Source organism: Microcebus murinus, chromosome 27, assembly GCF_040939455.1.
Source record: "Microcebus murinus isolate Inina chromosome 27, M.murinus_Inina_mat1.0, whole genome shotgun sequence".
Classification (NCBI taxonomy): domain Eukaryota; kingdom Metazoa; phylum Chordata; class Mammalia; order Primates; family Cheirogaleidae; genus Microcebus; species Microcebus murinus.
The window spans coordinates 3,489,053-3,506,582 of NC_134130.1; the positions used below are offsets into that span (position 1 = coordinate 3,489,053).

Sequence of the window (17,530 nt, forward strand, 5' to 3'; positions counted from 1 at the left end):
CAAGTCCCAGGTTGTAACCTGTACTTCTGACCCTGTCCGGTTATGAATCAGAGTCCCGTGACCTCCCTCCCTGGGTTTGATTAATTTGCTCACTGAACTCGGGGAGGCACTTTACTTGCATTTATCCATTTATTATAAAAGATATTATAAAAGACACAGATGGGCAGCCAGCTGGAAGAGATGCAGAGAGCAAGGGACGGGAAAGGGGGGGAGAAGGAGATGTGGCACTTCCAAGCCCTCTATGAGCGTGTCACACCCCAGGAACCTCCAAATTTTCAGCTACCTGGAAGCTCCAGGAACCATCTTCATCTGGACGTTGATGGGCGCTTCATTACTTAGGAACAACTAATGCAAGAGGCAGGGATAGCTGGAAGCTATTTCAGAATCCAGCTCACAGGGTTGAATACTGTGCTCCCTAAATCCATGTCTACCTGCATCCTGAGAATGTGATCTTATTTGGAAATAGGTCTTCGTGGATGCAGTCAAGTCGAGATGAGGTCAAACTACGTTAGGATGAACCCTAAATCCTATACAAGTGGTGTCCTTATAAAAAAAAGAGTGAACTCAGGGAACAGAGACACAGGCACAGAGGGACGATGGCCACGTGTAGACAGAGACTGGGGTTGCGCTGCCACAACCCCAGGAAGGACAGAGATTGCTGGCAGCCACCAGAAGGTAGAAGAAGCAAGGCAAGATGCCTCCTAGGCACCTTCCTTAGAGGAAACATGGTCCTGCTGACACCTTGACTACACACTTTTACCTTGCAGAGCTGTGAGACAGTAAATTTATGTTGCTTTAAGCCACCAGTTTGTGGCACCGTGTTATGGCAGCCCCAGCAAACCAGTACCCCTCACCCATGCTTTATGATTACTAATGCCTGTCAAATACTTGGCAGGCCTAGGCACCTAGAAAGGCTCTATAAAAATTAGCTCTCATGCTGCATAAGTCTGTGATAGAGCCTTCTGCATTCTCTTAGAGGAGACAGTGTAGATGTGATGCATAGACAACGGCTTCTATAGTATTAAATCAATCCATGTTGATTCCTTCCGGAAACCTCTTCCATGCAAGGCTGATGTGCTGGGGATCTCTGGTGTGAGTCCCCATGTGATCACCTCCTATTTATTAATGACATCACTTGCAATCTCTTAATTATTGATTCATAATTATTTGCTCAATGCCTTTCCTTCCAGACTGCAAACTGCACAAGAGGACACCCTTGGTCTCTTTTACCAACCTCTACCCATGTGGTTTAGCATCATGTCTGGTGTTGAGTAGCTGCTCAGTAAATATGGTTGTCCCAAGTACTAAACTGGAAGCCAAATTCTAATTCCCTTTTATAATCTACTGTAGAACACATTTTGGATGTCGTAGAGGGGGATTGGGGTAGGTTTCAGGGGCATCAGAGAAGGGTCCAACAGGAAGGCATTGGAAGAAGTGAGGTGAGCCAGGGTGAGTTTTCTCCCATGTCTTGTTCAGTGGCTACCTTTTCCCCACAGAGAACCGTGGTGACAAGACACAGTCGCAAGGGAATATTTGGGTAAGTGGGGTGAGGCCTGGGTGTGGGAAGCAGCTGGTCCATCTCACCGCATCCTCTCCTGCTGTGACACTAGCAGGTGCCCTGTGATTTCTAGAAGAGAGTAGTTCTCATGCAGGGATGACTGTGTCCTCTACCCCAAGGGTCATGTGTCCATGTCTGGGGCACTTCTGCTTGTCATAACGTTAGGGGGAGGGGGAAAGTGTGCTCCTGGTATGGAGTGAATAGAGACCGGGGACACAGCTCAGCATCCTACCATGCCCAGGACACCCTCCCACAACCAAGCATTGACAGGTCTCAGATGTCAGTAGAAATCCAGAAACTCTGGAAAGAGTGACAGTATCTCAGCTGTCATGTAAAGATCCCTGTCAGTGTCTGGAACCTCATGTTCACCCCACCTACCAGCACCTTAATCACTCTTGTCTTCTGGGCTCACCCGTACCGCATTTGTGTGTATTCCTGCTTCCTGAAGTTTCAGGGAGAGTCCACCTAATTACCTTTATTTTCTTGACAGGGCAATGTGAGGAAGACTACAAGCAGAAGAGGCTTTGCGAGAAAGGCTACTCAAGCATTCCAGAGTGTGGAATTGAGTATTTGGAATTCGAGTTCTTCTTCTCCAGGGAAAGGTCAAAATTCTGAGCTTGGCATAGGTAAGAGGTGCTGAGTAGACTCCTATGATGTCCATAAAGAGACCTGGGTTCTGGCCTGGGCAGGGCCAAGAATGATAAACCTCATGGCTCCCAGAATTAGCTTCCACGCTGACATTAATGAGTAGGGCTCTGCTTTCAAAAAGATAAATTCAGGGACAAGAGAATAAACCAGCTCTCTTCCCCATTCTATCTTCCTTTCCTATGGTGAAAATTACTGAAGAACATATCCACCATCCTACCATGGCTGGTGGAAAGAAAAAAGCTTTGGGTTATGTTCCTACTCTATTCTCATAGAGTCACGACAACACACAATACCTCGTCTTTGGTCAACAAATATGTGTAGGTTTTTTCCTCTACATTAAACACGCAATTCTCCAGGAAATGCCAGCTGGGTGTCCTGTGATTCATTTCTGACATTTTCTACCTGGCAATAGCATCAGATCCCACAGTTTGAGGGCTTAGGCCCAGAAGAGCACCTTCACTGCAAATGCCAATTGCAGGTCTCAGGTTGTATAACCTGTACTTCTGACTGGGTCTGGCTATAAATCAGAGTCAGTAACTTCTGGGGTTTGATTAATTTCGCAGGGAAGAACAATATTGCATTTATATATTTATTATGAAAGATACTATAAATAGACAGATGACAGCCAGATGGAAGAGATGCCTTGTTTGAGCTTCTCATATCCCAGGAGTCTCAAACTTTTCAGCTACCTAGAAGGCCCTGGAAGCATGTTTTCTGAGTTGGGACGGATGGCTCATTAGTTAGGCATGATTGGTGACAGCATTGCCTACAGGCGATGCGTTCAGTCTCTTCCCCCTCCCTGTAGGTGGGAAGGGGTGGAAAGGAAATTTTCAAACCCTTAATCTCATGTTTGGTTTCCCTGTCAACGAGCCCTCATCGCCAGTCATCCTGTACCTGGATGAGTGTCACCTTGTTACAAAAGACGATGCTTCTATAACCTGGGAAATTTGATGGAACTTAGGAGTTGAGTCACATGCTTCTGATACTCAAGAAATTCCAAAGGTCTCAGGAGCTGTGTGTCAGGAACTTGAGTCAAAGACCAAACATTAGGACAAAAGATTTTCTCTTGTGCCTATTGCTCAGGAAATTACAAGGGTTTTAACAGCTGCGTGTCAGGGACTGTGATTTCTTCTTAACATCTGTATCCATTAATCATTTCAAAGAACCAAATTTCGGCTTTGATGATTATTTTTCTCATTGTTCTGTTTTCTTCTAACTTGATATCTTGCCTTTTTTATTTCATTCTACTTTCTTTGTATTTAATTTTTAATTTTCTACCTTTTTGACTCCCTAGCTTAGATCATTGATTTTAAGCCATCCTCTTTTCCTAATAAATGCATTTATAGCTTTAAATTTAGTTATAAATTAGAGCTATGCTTTTTCCTTCTAAGTACTGCCTTGGCTCCATCCCGAAAATTTTGAGATGTTGGGCTTTCATCATCCCTCAGTGAAAAATATTTTAAAACTTTCCGTGTGATTTACCACTTGATTTATAGGTTCTTTAGAAATGTGTGTTTCATTCCCAAATATTTGGGGCTTTTTGTTAATGGTCTTTTTGTTAATGGTTTCTTACTTAATTTTATTGTGGGTTTTAATCAAGAAAGGATGTTGAACTTTGTCAAATGCTTTTTCTGCATAAATTAAGATGATCACATGATTTTTATCATGTGCTGTGTTAATGTGATGGATCCCAGTGATTGCTTTGCATATGTTAAACCGACCTTGCATAGCAGGGATAAATTTCACTTGGTGGTGATATATAATCTGTTTGAAGTGTTCTTATGTGAGACCATGCTCTTTAAAATTGCAATCCTTTGAATTCATTGAGACTTATCTTGTCATCTATTTTGACAAGTCTTCCATGTGAAGTTAATATGTGTATTAGGCTATCAAATCTGGTGGTATAAGAAAGACTAAAGGTACAGTGGCTTGACCAATGGCTTAACTATTACTTCTTTAATAGTTTGAGCATAAGAAAACCAGGGCTGATGTGGCTCTTTCATGGCAGTGCTCTGCCATCTTCAAAACCATTCTGGTGCTCTTCTGGGACTAAGCCCTCAAACTGTGGGATCTGATGCTATTGTCAGGTAGATAATGTCAGAATTGAAAACAGCACACCCAGCTGGTAGTTCCTGGAGAATTCCTTGTTTAGTGTGGAGGAAAAAAATCTATACATATTTTGTCGATCATAGTTGAGTTTTAACGTGTTACAACATAGTTGCTCTACTTCCACATCCTCTTACCAGCCAATGGGAGAGGGAAAAGAGAAGTAGAAGGCATGCTCATTTTCTGTAGAACCCATCAATCTGACCTTCCATCCATTCACCTGCAAATAGTTTCATGCCTCCACCTACCTAAAAAGGAAGCTGGAAAATGACTTGTGTTCAATTTGGTAGTCCTAGTCCCCCCAAAATATGGAGTGAATAGGGGTTGGGGGCACTGAGCTGTCTGCCATAGCTCCTAGGACAATTTTCTTAGTTGTCCAGAGATGAACTTCCTGTAACAAAAAATATTTATGAGGATAATCTTTCATCAGATCTTGTGTTTACAGGCTTATGTGATAGGGGTAGAGTTTACTCATGGGATTCTTCTCCAAGGCAGAAAATCTGACCCTAGTTATCTTACTTGGAAAGCTTGTCTTACTTTTAAATGCTTAGCTACTCTTCCTTAGAAAGTTTGAGTTCCACCCTCACAGGGCTCCAGTATCATCAACGTTATTAGTTTAATTTTTTTATTATTCCTTAAGTAGCCTGTGTTAAATGCTGAATTTTCACACCCCTTAGTTCTAGCTCAGGGAGGCACAGCCATCCCCTGTCATGTCCTGGGTTGTGTGGCCAGCGTGTGTCTTGCTTAGGACATTGTCACCACTTCACTCCCACCAGCCAGACAGGGGGAGGGGCAATGCCATCTGGTCTACCCTCCACCGGGGAGATGGAATCACCCGTAGGGGGTCTTCCAAAGAAGGGAGGTGTTCAACAAGTTTTTTAGCCATGGGAAGTAAGTACAGAAGGACTCACTTTCTTCCTGTTTTCAGTCTATGAAAGCAAGAGGTGCAGTGAGACAGGTGAGAAGACTTTTCTGGAAGCTGGAAACAACACGATGGATATCAACTGTGCTCATGCTTTCAAAGGAGCCACCGCAGGTACTGTGCCTACCATGGATTCTCCTGACTCCGCATTCTAGGCACCATTGTCTCATTTCTAGGTTACTAGACCTAGGGATGGGAACTTACATTTTCAAAGTAGGAAGATTCTAGAAGATTCTAGAAGGAATCCTTGAGCACGGATCAGGCAATTGGGGAGAAAAAGTTTAAATCTTAAAAGGACTGTGCACTTTGTGATACACACTTAGGTTTCAATAGGATTCCTTGACATTCTTCCTTAAAATGGACAGGCTGACACATGCCTGATTTCCATGTGATGTCTGAAAAGGTACCATGGTGGCAGATTGCCTCGAACATCCTTTCCTTTGAGAAGAATTTTATGAACCCCCTATTTGAAGGAGTCACCGAGTCTTTTTCTGTCCTATAGCTTGGCAAACTTGTTCTGTAAAAGGATCAGAGAGTAAATGTTTTAGGCTGTTTGCACCAGATGGTCTTTGTCGTAGCTACTCAAGTCTGCCATCGTAGCATGACAGCAGCCATAGGTGATACGTCAACGAAGCAGTGTGACTGTGTGCCAATAAAACTTTATTGACAAAAGCAGGTGGCAGGCCAGATTTGACCCTCATGCCATGGTTTGCCACCCCTGCTTTATCCATTCGATTTTAGTCTCTGCAAATCACCTGCACTGTGTCATTTTTTTCTAATTTATTGATTGGTTTATTATTCACCTCTCCCCCTCCAATGTTAGCTCTCTGACGGCAGGGATTGTGTCTGCTGTTTTTCACTGCTGTGTTATAATACCTAGAATGTCTTGGCACACAGTAGGGGTTCAAAAAATATGGGAAGGAAGAGTAAATAAATTAACTAATGCATATAAACTGTTTTCAAGAGTAAGGCCTGGCTATGCAGAGAGTGACGTGCCTGCTGCATTTACTCCAAAACAGTTCCTGTCTGCTGATTTATCTTTACTCCTTACTATAAGCTGTAGAGCAGGGGAAGAGAGGGAAGGGATCTAAAAGTGAGTGGATTTTTAAAATGGAGCGAATAATAATAGAGGAGGCAAGTAGCTTTGGCCAACATCGGTGGTGGCACATGAATAATTGCAATCTGGGAAACACCCCGTCAGGTCACAGAGCACCCTATGTGTGTTGAACATCTGAGAATTAAATCACACTTTCATGAAAAGGGGAGGGGAGGAGGAAGATAAGGCGGTGGGGGGAGGGGAACAGGGGGAAGGAAGGAAAATGGGTGGATTAAATAGAATGGGTCACCCTGCACACCTTTCCACTGAATCAGACACCCAGAGTGAGTGTGAGACGGAGGGTGGGAGTGTGAGCCTTCCTCAGCCTTCCTGAGTTCCACCCGCCCTTCTGAGCACAAGCATTTTGCAGGCCAACTCTGGGACGTGTAAGGGCTCATATGTATTTTTACTACCCATGGATGAATGTATTTTGCACATATACTGCTTCAATGTGTGGGGCCTTACGCTATGTATTACGGAACGAAAGGTGCTGCGCCCCAAACTTCACGTGGTGTGTTGAACGGGAAATGTAAGGGGTTTCCGAGGGCAGGTGTAACTGTCCGTCGCTTGCCCTGTGACCCTCACCTAAGACACTATGGTCCAACTTCCCAGACTATGCACACTCCCTAACGTTGTTTCTCTTCTTTTCTTCTCAGATATAAGTGCGGTTGCCCTCATCACTTATCAATCTGTCGGAGATATGCCGAATGGATCCTTTTTTAATGACAGAAGAGGAATGCGGGAAGTAAAACTAAACTCTCACGTTGTGAGCGTCGCCACTGGCTTGAAGGAAAAAGTGTACCTGTCCGAACCCGTGGTCCTGACTTTTCAGCATGCTCAGGTGAGCAGACAGCAGGGCCGGTCCTCTGTGAGGTGTTGTAAAGGGAAGGGTGTGTTATCAGCTTCCGGGGAGGGAAATGAATCCAAGTCTAATCACTCAGAGATAGGAGAACTCACAAGAAATGTTAAGACTCCTTCCATCAAACAGCACCTCACACCTGTAGGGATGGCTATTACCAAAGAACCAACATATAGGTATGGTGAGGGCGTGGAGAAAAGGGAATTCTTACAGATCTGTTGGTAGGAATGTACGTGGGTGTAGACACTAGGGAAAAGAGTATGAAGGCTCCTCAAAATAATTACAACTAGAATATCATAGGATCCTGCAATCCCACTTCCGGGTACATATTCAAAGGAATTGAAGAGACAGCGGCATCCCATGTTCATTGCGGCATTATACCTAATAGTGAAGATATGGAAACAATCTAAGTTGTTTTTACCAACAGATGAATGGATAAAGAAAAATATTTCATGCATTTATATATAAGAAATTTGATTTTACTCAGCCTTTATTAAAAGAAGGAACTCTTGCCACGCGAGGCAACGTGCATCAACGTGGAGGACTATTTTCTAAGTGAAATAAGCCAGACACACACATACAAATGAATTCTGCATGATCTCATTTATATCTGGAATCTAAAAAAAAGATATCAAATTCCTAATAATAAGGCGTAGAAGGGTCGTTACCAGGGATGGGGCGTGGGAAAATGAAGAGATGTTGGTCTAAGGCAGGGGTCATCAAACTACGGCCCGAGGGCCACATGCGGCCCGACTAGGACATTTATCCGGCCCGCCGGGTGTTTTTGCTGCCGCTGCCTGTCCTGCTTAGCAGCCGACTAGTCCCAGGCCCGCAGTGCGCATGTGTGGAATGTGCGTGGCCGCGCTGTCCAGCGCCCTCCAACGGTCTGAGGGACAGTGAACTGGCCCCCTGTTTAAAAAGTTTGAGGACCCCTGGAAGGGGATGCACTTTAAGTTATAACATGAATAAGTTCTGGAGACACAATGTTACCCATGGTGACTATGGTTAATGACAATGGGCCGGGCACGGTGGCTCACGCCTGTAACCCTAGCACTCTGGGAGGCGGAGGCGGGAGGATTGCTTGAGCTCAGGAGTTCAAGACCAGCCTGAGCAAGAGAGAAACCCCATCTCTACTATAAATAGGAAGAAATTAATTAGCCAACTAAAAATATAGAGAAAAAATTAGCCGGGCATGGTGGCACATGGCTGTAGTCCCAGCTACTGGGGAAGGTGAGGCAGAAGGATTGCTTGAGCCCAGGAGTTTGAGGTTGCTGTGAGCTAGGCTAATGCCACGGCACTCTTGCCCAGATGACAGAGTGAGACTCTGTCTCAAAAGAAAAAACAAAAACAAAAAAAATGGTGTATCATACAGGTGAGATTTGCTAAGAGACTGCCCTCCACTCCCCCCACACAAAGTTAACTATGTCAGGTGTTGCATGTGTTAGTTAGCTTCATCATGGTAATCATTTTGTATAATATATAATATCCCTTAAATATATACCACTGTTGTTTGTCAATAAACCCTCAATAAATTTGGGGAAGAAAGAAATGCACAGGTGCCCAGAGACTGCCTCAGTGGAAGCCATTCTCACACCGGAGTCTACAAGGCAGTGCCGTGGGGAGCGTTACGGAGCTCAGATGAAGCGAGAGCAGGAGGAGGATCGCCTTGCCTGGGACGGGCACAGCCGGGAGCAGAAGGAGAGTGAGGAAGGAACACCTGACTTCTCTCCCTTCTCTCCTGCAAGGATCTCTCCCCAGCGCCTCCCCTTGGTTCTGTCCATGGCCAGAACCTGGGGGAAGCCGTCTATAAGGCCCAATCCCTGGGGGCTGAGATGGCCAGCGAAGGGGACGATAGTGAAGAGTAAGCCCCTGCAGGTGTGGTGATGAGAGACTCTTCCCGAGAAACGTTCTCCCAATCCAGTTCCCTTGCACAGCACAGCACGAGTGACCTATAAAGTGAAACCACCAAACCAGGAAGGGACCCACTTTCATGCTCTTCTCTTTTCCAGCCTGGAGGTCTGAGAACAAAACATCTGTGTGTCTACTGGGAAGACTCGCAGGAAGAGGGGGGCGGCTGGTCCACGGAGGGCTGCTATCGCGAGCACAGCAACGCTTCTCACACCCAGTGCAAGTGCTGCCACCTGTCCAGCTTTGCCGTCCTCATGGCTCTTAGCCCCAAGGTACCCACGTTCCTGGTCCCCCCTGCTAACCTGATTGTGTCCGGGACGCTGTGAGGTCATCCTCTGCATTTCTTAGAACAGGACTCTAAGATAAGGAGCCGTGGGGTAGTCGCTTACTTGAGAGGGGATCCAGGACACCCCAGTGGGGAACTGGGGAAATTAAATGGCAATAAGACAGAAGCGAATGCAGAGGGCATTTTCAAGCCTGTCACCACTGTGGGCCTTGCGAATTCTGGGGGACTCTGGGCATCCGTGTAGAACTCACGTCTGAGAGTCTTTCTAACTGGGTGGAAAGAGAGCTGGGGTATTCACACTCCAGCTCCCTTTAGTCCTTTATTGGGAGCTGCACCGCTTTATTGGGAGCTGCACCCCTTTATTGGGAGCTGCACCCCTTTATTGGGAGCTGCACCCCTTTATTGAGAGCTGCACCCCTTTATTGAGAGCTGCACCCAGGGATGTCGATTCTCTGACACTTCCAGGGACATGGGCAGACTGAGCTCAAGAGAACAAGGAAAGCCCTCAGACACTGGGGAGTTTCCTTGGCAACCGCTACAGGGATAAGGTCCAGGGAGCTCTGGGATCAAAACCATCTGTCACTCTGCAAGAGAAACTCACAACTAAACCTCCCCTTCAGACCAGAGGAAGGCAACTGGCTGTCACCAAAGACAGGACATGGCCCTCTGCACTTCCCAGGTCCCAACCGAGTCTAAGATGGTTAAATTATTTAAACTCATGTTTAAGGGAAATTACTGACCTTCTCCCACTATTTCTTTATAGCCCTCATGTATTGAACATTTGCTATATGACAACCACTGTGTTGCATGTTTCATATGCACGGCCTCGTTTTCACACTTATCAAGTGGCTACTACACACCACACGTTGCTCCAGGCCTTGGAAAATAACAGGGAATAAGACAGATTTTTAAAAATCCCAGCCTTTATGGATATTCCTTTTGAGTGTTGTGCTGGCCAATAGCATAACCGGGCACATGTGGCTATAGAGCACCAGGAATGTAGCTAGGGCAACCGATGAGCCACATGCTTAATTTTATTTTGTTTTAATGATTCAAATTTAAAAACTGGAGAAGCGTAGAATGTTCTTCAGCTAAACACAAGTTTATGGTTTGGTAGGACAACATTTCACCTTCACCACTGAAAATGCAGTGTCTGAGTTGAGATGTGCCGTCAGTGAGAAATATCCACTGCATTTCAAAGGCTAAATATGAACAGAAAAAGAGGATGTGGTACATCTTACTAAGAACTGTTTACATTTACATTGATTCTATATTTAACTGATAATATTTTGAAACTATTCAGTTAAATAAAATACACTGTTCATTTCATGTTTCTTTTTTCTTTTGTTATTATGGCTACTAGAAAATTTTCAACTTACACACAAGGTTCTCAGCTCAAATGTCCCACTTCTTTTCGTTTCTTTTTTTCTTTTTAGACAGAAAGAGTCTCGCTCTGTCACCTGGGCAAGAGTGTGGTGGCCTCATCACAGCTCATTGCAACCTCAAACTACTGGGCCCAGGCAATCCTCCTGCCTAAGCCTCCCGAGTAGCTGGGACTACAGGCTTGAGCTACCCTGCCTGAATAATTTTATTTACTATTTTTGGTAGACACATGGTTTCACTTTTGCCCAGCCTGCTCTTGAACCCTTGAGCTCAAGTGATCCACCTGCCTCAGCCACCCAGACATGTCTAATTTCCACTGGACAGCACTGGTCTAGTTGTCTGGGTTTTTCAACACTCCTGTGTGAAGAATGCTATTACTGCCCCTAAGTTGAAGATGGGAACACCCAGTCCCAGAGAGGTTGAGTCATTTGTTCCAGGGACTGAACTCAGGACACCACCTGTCTTTGCATGAGGAAGACATCTGCACAACTGCAAACTATAACAAATTCCTCCTTTGGTGGCTTGCAGGAGGATGCTGTGCTGACTGTGATCACCCACGTGGGGCTCATCGTCTCCCTGCTGTGCCTCTTCCTGGCCGTGCTCACCTTCCTCCTGTGCCGGCCCATCCAGAACACCAGCACCACCCTCCACCTGCAGCTCTCCCTCTGCCTCTTCCTGGCCCACCTCCTCTTCCTCACAGGCATCAACAGAACTGAGCCTGAGGTATGCAATCAACCAATTACCGCGTTGTCATGATCTAATCCAGCTATCTTCTCCTGAGATAAGGTGGGGAGGGAGGCGTTAATCAGGTGGGATGGTGCAGGGGGGAAAAGCATGAGTTGCCATGTCAGCTCTCCTCCTGTATAACTGTGAGCAAGACCCATGCTTTCTGTGGGACCATTTAGAAAAGTGATTGAGAGCCAGTCTGATGGCATTAGGGCAACACTAGCTGCCATAACAGTCAACTCCAAAATGTCAGAGGCTCAGCACAATAGCAGTGACTTTTTCCCTTATGCATCAATACAGGGTGCACAAATAGGTTTTAAGAGTGTTTGTCTGCTATTCTTGGGCTGATTGATGGTCTTCATTGTCCATACACAGCTTCCAAGTTCTCCCTGGGGTCCTTTCCATTTTATCCAACTGGGAGGGGGGAAAGAGAATGGCAGAGTTCCTTGGGGGAGGCTTATTGGGCCACACCAGGAAGTGGTGGAGATCCCTTCCCATGTCACATTCTATTGGCTAGAACTCAGTCACATGGTCACACTTACCTGCAGGGCCTGCTGGGAAATGTAGTCCCTAGCTTGGAGGCCACTTCCCAGTGACCAATACATGTTTTGTATTTGCAAGACAGGGAGAGACTTGAATTTTTGGTGACTGGTGGATTTTCCACACTGATGTACACTTGAGTTCAATTCTTCATCCTACTTGCTTGTGACCTTGTTGAAGTAACTTCCCCTTTTTATTTATTTAGGTATAGATTTTTTTAAATTAACTGATAACTATTACATATATTTTTGTGCACAATCTGTTGTTTTGAAACATATGTATGTTATGGAATGGCCAAATCTCTCTAATGAACATATGCTTTATATCGCATCCTCCTTTTTGTGTTGAGAACACTTAAAATCTGCTCTCTTAGCAATTTTTAAGTATAAAATAGCTTGTTATTAAATATAGTCACTGTGTTTTATGACAGATCTCTCATGACTTCCTCTTTTTAAACTTCCTCTCTAAAACCGTGTCCCCGTCATACGGCTCTTGTAAGGACTTAGAAAGATAAGAGATATTTACATAGAAGAGTGTGGATTCATTGCTAGGCAGCCACACGACTTTTTACCTTCATTGAGAACATGGCCATCATAATATTAAGGAAGAACTGGAACTAGATGTTCTCCAAGGATCCTTTTAACTCTAAAGCAATATAGTCCCACAGCTAGAAAGTTATGAGAGTACTCGTTTGTTTTTTTCTTAGAGGAAGGCACTGCTCTCTGGGTGGCTGTCCCTAGTCTGGTTGGTTTCCTTACAAGCAGACACTGCTAAGGATTCAGTCAAAGATTCCAGGGAAACCCTCTGCCAATCTCCTCCTTCCCTTCTCCCCCACAGCCTCTGTGGCTCCCTGCTCTGTGGTGTTTGGCCTCATCAATTCTAGCTAACTTGGGCTCTGTATTAGCTGTCTAGAGTTGTCACGACAAAGTACCCGAGTACTCAGTGGCTAAACCGCCAGAAACGCACTGTGTCAGAGTTCTGCAGACCAGGAGTCTAAACATGGACGTGTTGACAGGTCGGTTCTTGCTCAGGGCTGCACAGGAGAGCCTGTCCCGTGCCCCCCCCCCCAGCGTCTGGTGGGTTCCGGCCGTCTTTGGCATTCCTGGGCTTGTAGAAGCCTCACCTCCATCTCTGTCTTTATCTTCACGTGATGTTTTGTGTGTGTGTGTGTGTGTGTGTGTGTGTGTGTGTGTGTGTGTGTGTCTGTGTTCAAATTGGCCCTTTCTATAAAGACCTGAGTAATGTCAGATGAGGGCCCACCTGAGTGCAGTGTGACCTTATCTTAAGTATTGATAATGACATCTGCAAGCCTTTTGTGTTTTTTTCCAAATAAGGTTGCCATCTGAGATGGGGGGATAGCACCTCAATGCATGAATTTGGGGACGGAACACACAGTTCAACCCGTCACAGTCTCCTGGCACTTTCAACTCTGTTTCCTCAGTTCAGCGGGACTTCTGGGGCTTATTTGGGGGTTCCCCTCCCTGGGCTGTGATCTGGGGACCCTCTTTGGAAGTGAGCGGGAAGCCTCAGCGAGTCACCTCATTTGTGTCTGTCCTTTTAGGAATCGCCGTGTGCACTGCCTACTGTCCAGTATCCCAAACTCACAATCTCGTGTATTTTCCTCAAGGTTTAGTTGTTCAAGGTGGGAGGGTTCATGCAGTTCTTGTTACTTTATCATGGCCGGACACGGACGTCTTGTTACCCGCGTGGAACGGAGAACTTTCTATCTGTGAACGTGTCTGGAGAATTGTGAGAGATCATAAAGCACAACTTCCAGAAAAGTGTATGCATGTACTTTTCCGGGGCTGCCATGACAAAGCACCGCAGACTGGGCAACTTAAACAATAGAAATTTACTTTCTCACAGTTTTGGAGGGTGCAAGCCTGAGACCTGGGTGACTGCAGGGTTGGTTTCTTCTGGGGCCTCTCTCCATGGCTTGTGGAGTACTGTCGACCCTCTGTGCAAGACTGTGTCCTAATGGCCTCTTCTTCCTTTTTTTTAATTTTTTTTTTTTTTTTTTTTTTTTTTTTTTTTTTTTTTTTGGTGAAGACAGGGTCTCGCTCTTGCTCAGGCTGGTCTCGAACTCCTGAGCTCAAGGGATCCTCCTGCCTCAGCCTCCCAGGTGCTAGGATTACAGGTGTGAGCCACCACGCCCAGCCCTAACCCCCTACCCGCCTCTTCTTATGTGGGTGTGAGTCTGCTTGGATTAAAGCCCACCCTAATGACCTCGTTTTTACCTTAATCACCTTTTTAAAAGCCCTGTCTCCAAGAACAAGTCCCACTAGGTGGTGCTGAGGATTAGAACTGCAGCCCTTGGACTTGGAAGAACAGTTCAGCCCACAGCAAAGAGAGAATGATGTAGTCAATTGAGCTTTTTAATCTCTTCTGATGTAGAGAAACCAAACTGGGTTTTCCCTTTAAGCCTAAGCCTCTGTGATTTCCAGGATGATACAACCCCACTATGATTTATGTTTTCAGAATGTTTTCACCTACAGAAGTGTAAAGGCAAACTTGAAAAAAACAAAAATCAGTGCTCCTGATAGTTGCCAAACATCAATAGAATATAGAATACTGTTTATCCTTCAATAGGAGGTCATTGGAAATGTACAAGTTAGTAGAGGTATCACAAGTTACTCTTGATGAGATCTAGATATCTGATGCATAGCATGGTGAGTGTAGTTATAACAATGTGTGGCCTATTTAAAAATTGTGAAGAGAGTAGATTTTAAATGTTCTCATCATAAAAAATAAGTATGTGAGGTGATGCATACGTTAATTAGCTAGATATAATTATTCCACAATGTGTGTGTATTATATATAGACATATATAAAATCCCATTGTACATTGTAACTACATAAAATTTTTGCCAATTATACCTACGAGAAAATTTAAAAATAATAATGTCTATACTTAAAATTTGCTAAAAGAGTAGACCTTAAATGTTGCCATCATAACACTCAAAGAAATGGTAGCTATATGAGTATGGTTAGGTTAATTGGTTTGATTGTATCAATCCTTTGCTGAAGGTTTATATCCATCCAAACACCACATTGTACACCTTCACTACATACAATTTTTAAATTTGTTAGTCATATATCAATAAAGCGGAAAAAAGATGTAAAAGACACTTTAGTCATTAAATAAGATCTAGACGTATTTGGGCCGCTAACCTTAAAACATTCTGCTAGGGAAGAAACATCAGAACCCAGTGTAACCTAGGATTGTAGCATTTCCTTTTCTGATTAAAATATATATACATATATATATATATATATATATATATATATATATATATATGGCTTAGATAGTTTAGAAATGTGTAGTACTTGAAATCTTTCTATAATAGACCAAAAGCAAAAAAAAACAAAAACCAAAAAAACCAGACACAGTTAAAAGTTTAATTTCTTAGTATTTATTTGTGTGGTTATTCCATTTATGGCATGTGATCCTGGTGTTTGCACCTAAGGAAAGTGATGTCAGGTGGCCCTAAAAATACACTTATTTGTGTTGAGGCAGCTCTAGTGAGTGGTGGATGTTTCCTTCCATGTGCTCATTAACATTCTCTTCCCAAAACAGATCCTGCAGCAAGTGAGTGCAAGTTGCTTATTTGTGATCTGAGAGGGGTGGGGGAAGACAGAGAAGGAAAAACAGTCATTAAATAAAAGTGTTGTTGTTTTTTTTATTTAAAGGATTACAGGGGTGCATATGTTTTTGGTTACATGCATCACTTTTGCAATGCTCAAGTCAGGGTTAAAAGTGTACCTGTCACCCACATAGTGTTCATTGTACCTATTAGGTAGGTTTTCACCCATCCCCTCTGCCCCCTTCCACACTGCTTGGGGTTTTCTTGAGATTTACTTCCCTATGTGCACAGCAGGAGGTGAGCGGTGGGCGATGAGGGACGCTTCGTCTGTATTTACAGCCATTCCCCAATGCACAAGCCTTTCCATGACCCAGGTCCATGGAAAGATTGTCTTCCATGAAACTGGTCACAGGTGCCTAAAAGGTTGATACTTCACTTAGGACAATGTTCTCCGGTTCCAACCAAATTGTTGCAAAGGGCACAGCATCATCCTTTTTGGTGGCTGAGTAGTATTCCATGGTGTACATAGACCACATTTTGTTAAGGAGTGTTTTAAAGTAAGTTTCCACTGAGGGCCACTGGAACTTAATCCCACTGGGGCGCTCCAGGGGGCGGCATAGAGCAAGTGTCATAGAACTCACTCACCTGAAGGCCTTGGGCAATGGAGTATTCACCTAGCAAATCTTGTCTGTCATGCACTGCAGAGCTGTTTGCTCCCAGGATGGCTATTCCTTGGCTTTCTGGCTTGCTCCCTGCGTGAGATGAGCAGACTTCAATGGTCAGCAGAAGTCCCCAGAAAACGTGTTGCCCCCAGGCAAAATGGCCCAGGTGCTCAAGGTGAAGCTCCAGGCAGCTTCCAGGAAATGCTAAGAGCTGAGGCTCTAGTGAGGCCCACTGGCATCTGCTGCACGGCCCTCACGCTTCTCTGTCCTCCAGGGGCTCTGCTCGGTCATCGCAGGGCTGCTGCACTACCTGTACCTGGCCGCCTTCGCCTGGATGTTCCTCGAAGGGCTGCACCTCTTCCTCACCGTCAGGAACCTCAAGGTGGCCAACTACACCAGCGCAGGCCGATTCAAGAAGAGGTTCATGTACCCTGTAGGCTATGGGATCCCGGCTGTCATTGTCGCTGTGTCTGCAATAGCTGGACACAAAAATTATGGAACGTACACTCAGTAAGCATAACCTGTGTGTGTGTGGGGGGAGTAGGGGGTGTCCATGGTCCTTATGTGGTTTGAAATCAAAATGTTTATTTAATCTGTCTTCCAGTTGTGATTTTTTTCTTTTTGAGATGAGGTCTTCATCCATTGCCCAGGCTAGAGTGCAGTGGTGTGATCATAGCTCACAGCAACCTCAAACTCCTATGCTCAAGAGATCCTCCTGCCTCAGCCTCCTGAGCACCTGGGATTACACGTGCATGCTATGATGCCTGGCTAATTTTTATACTTTTTGTAGAGGTGGGGTTTTGCTCTTATTCAGGCTGGTCTTCAACTCCTGACCTCAAGCGATCCTCCCACCTTGGCCTCTCAGAGTGCTAGGATTACAGGCGTGAGCCACTGTACCTGGACAAATTGTCTGTTATACTTCAAATCAGTCCTTCCTTAAGCCTGAATTTTATTTATTGGGAATCTCTAGCATAATGGCTCTGAGCATCTTTGAGACTGGATCTCTTTGGGAATTTGGGTGAAAGCAAGACTCCCTTTCCCCGGACAAATATGCATAGGCGCAAAAGTTTGAATGCACCTTCAGGACAGGTAAAACAAATCCGTGGCCCTACAATAAGGACCCGCATGCTACATGAGCTAGAGTAGGAAGAATGGGTTGAGACGAATCCCCAACACGTAAAGAATATCAATATTAACAGCTATCCAAGGCCTGGATGCATCAGAGCTAGTGCTTGCTGGATGCAGTAGCTCA

The 17,530-nt window shown here is 44.8% G+C and overlaps 1 protein-coding gene across 1 annotated transcript in view; it reads left to right on the forward strand.

Annotated features, from left to right (window-relative positions):
- Positions 1-17,530, forward strand: part of LOC105869686 (putative adhesion G protein-coupled receptor E4P) — a 35,763-nt gene that overhangs the window by 9,228 nt on the left and 9,005 nt on the right. The window contains exons 8-14 of the mRNA XM_075998140.1: positions 1,497-1,537; positions 2,049-2,184; positions 5,241-5,348; positions 6,987-7,171; positions 9,199-9,369; positions 11,295-11,489; positions 16,553-16,788. Of these exons, the coding sequence (XP_075854255.1) occupies positions 1,497-1,537; positions 2,049-2,184; positions 5,241-5,348; positions 6,987-7,171; positions 9,199-9,369; positions 11,295-11,489; positions 16,553-16,788 (1,072 nt within the window). The remainder of the gene's footprint in view (positions 1-1,496; positions 1,538-2,048; positions 2,185-5,240; positions 5,349-6,986; positions 7,172-9,198; positions 9,370-11,294; positions 11,490-16,552; positions 16,789-17,530) is intronic.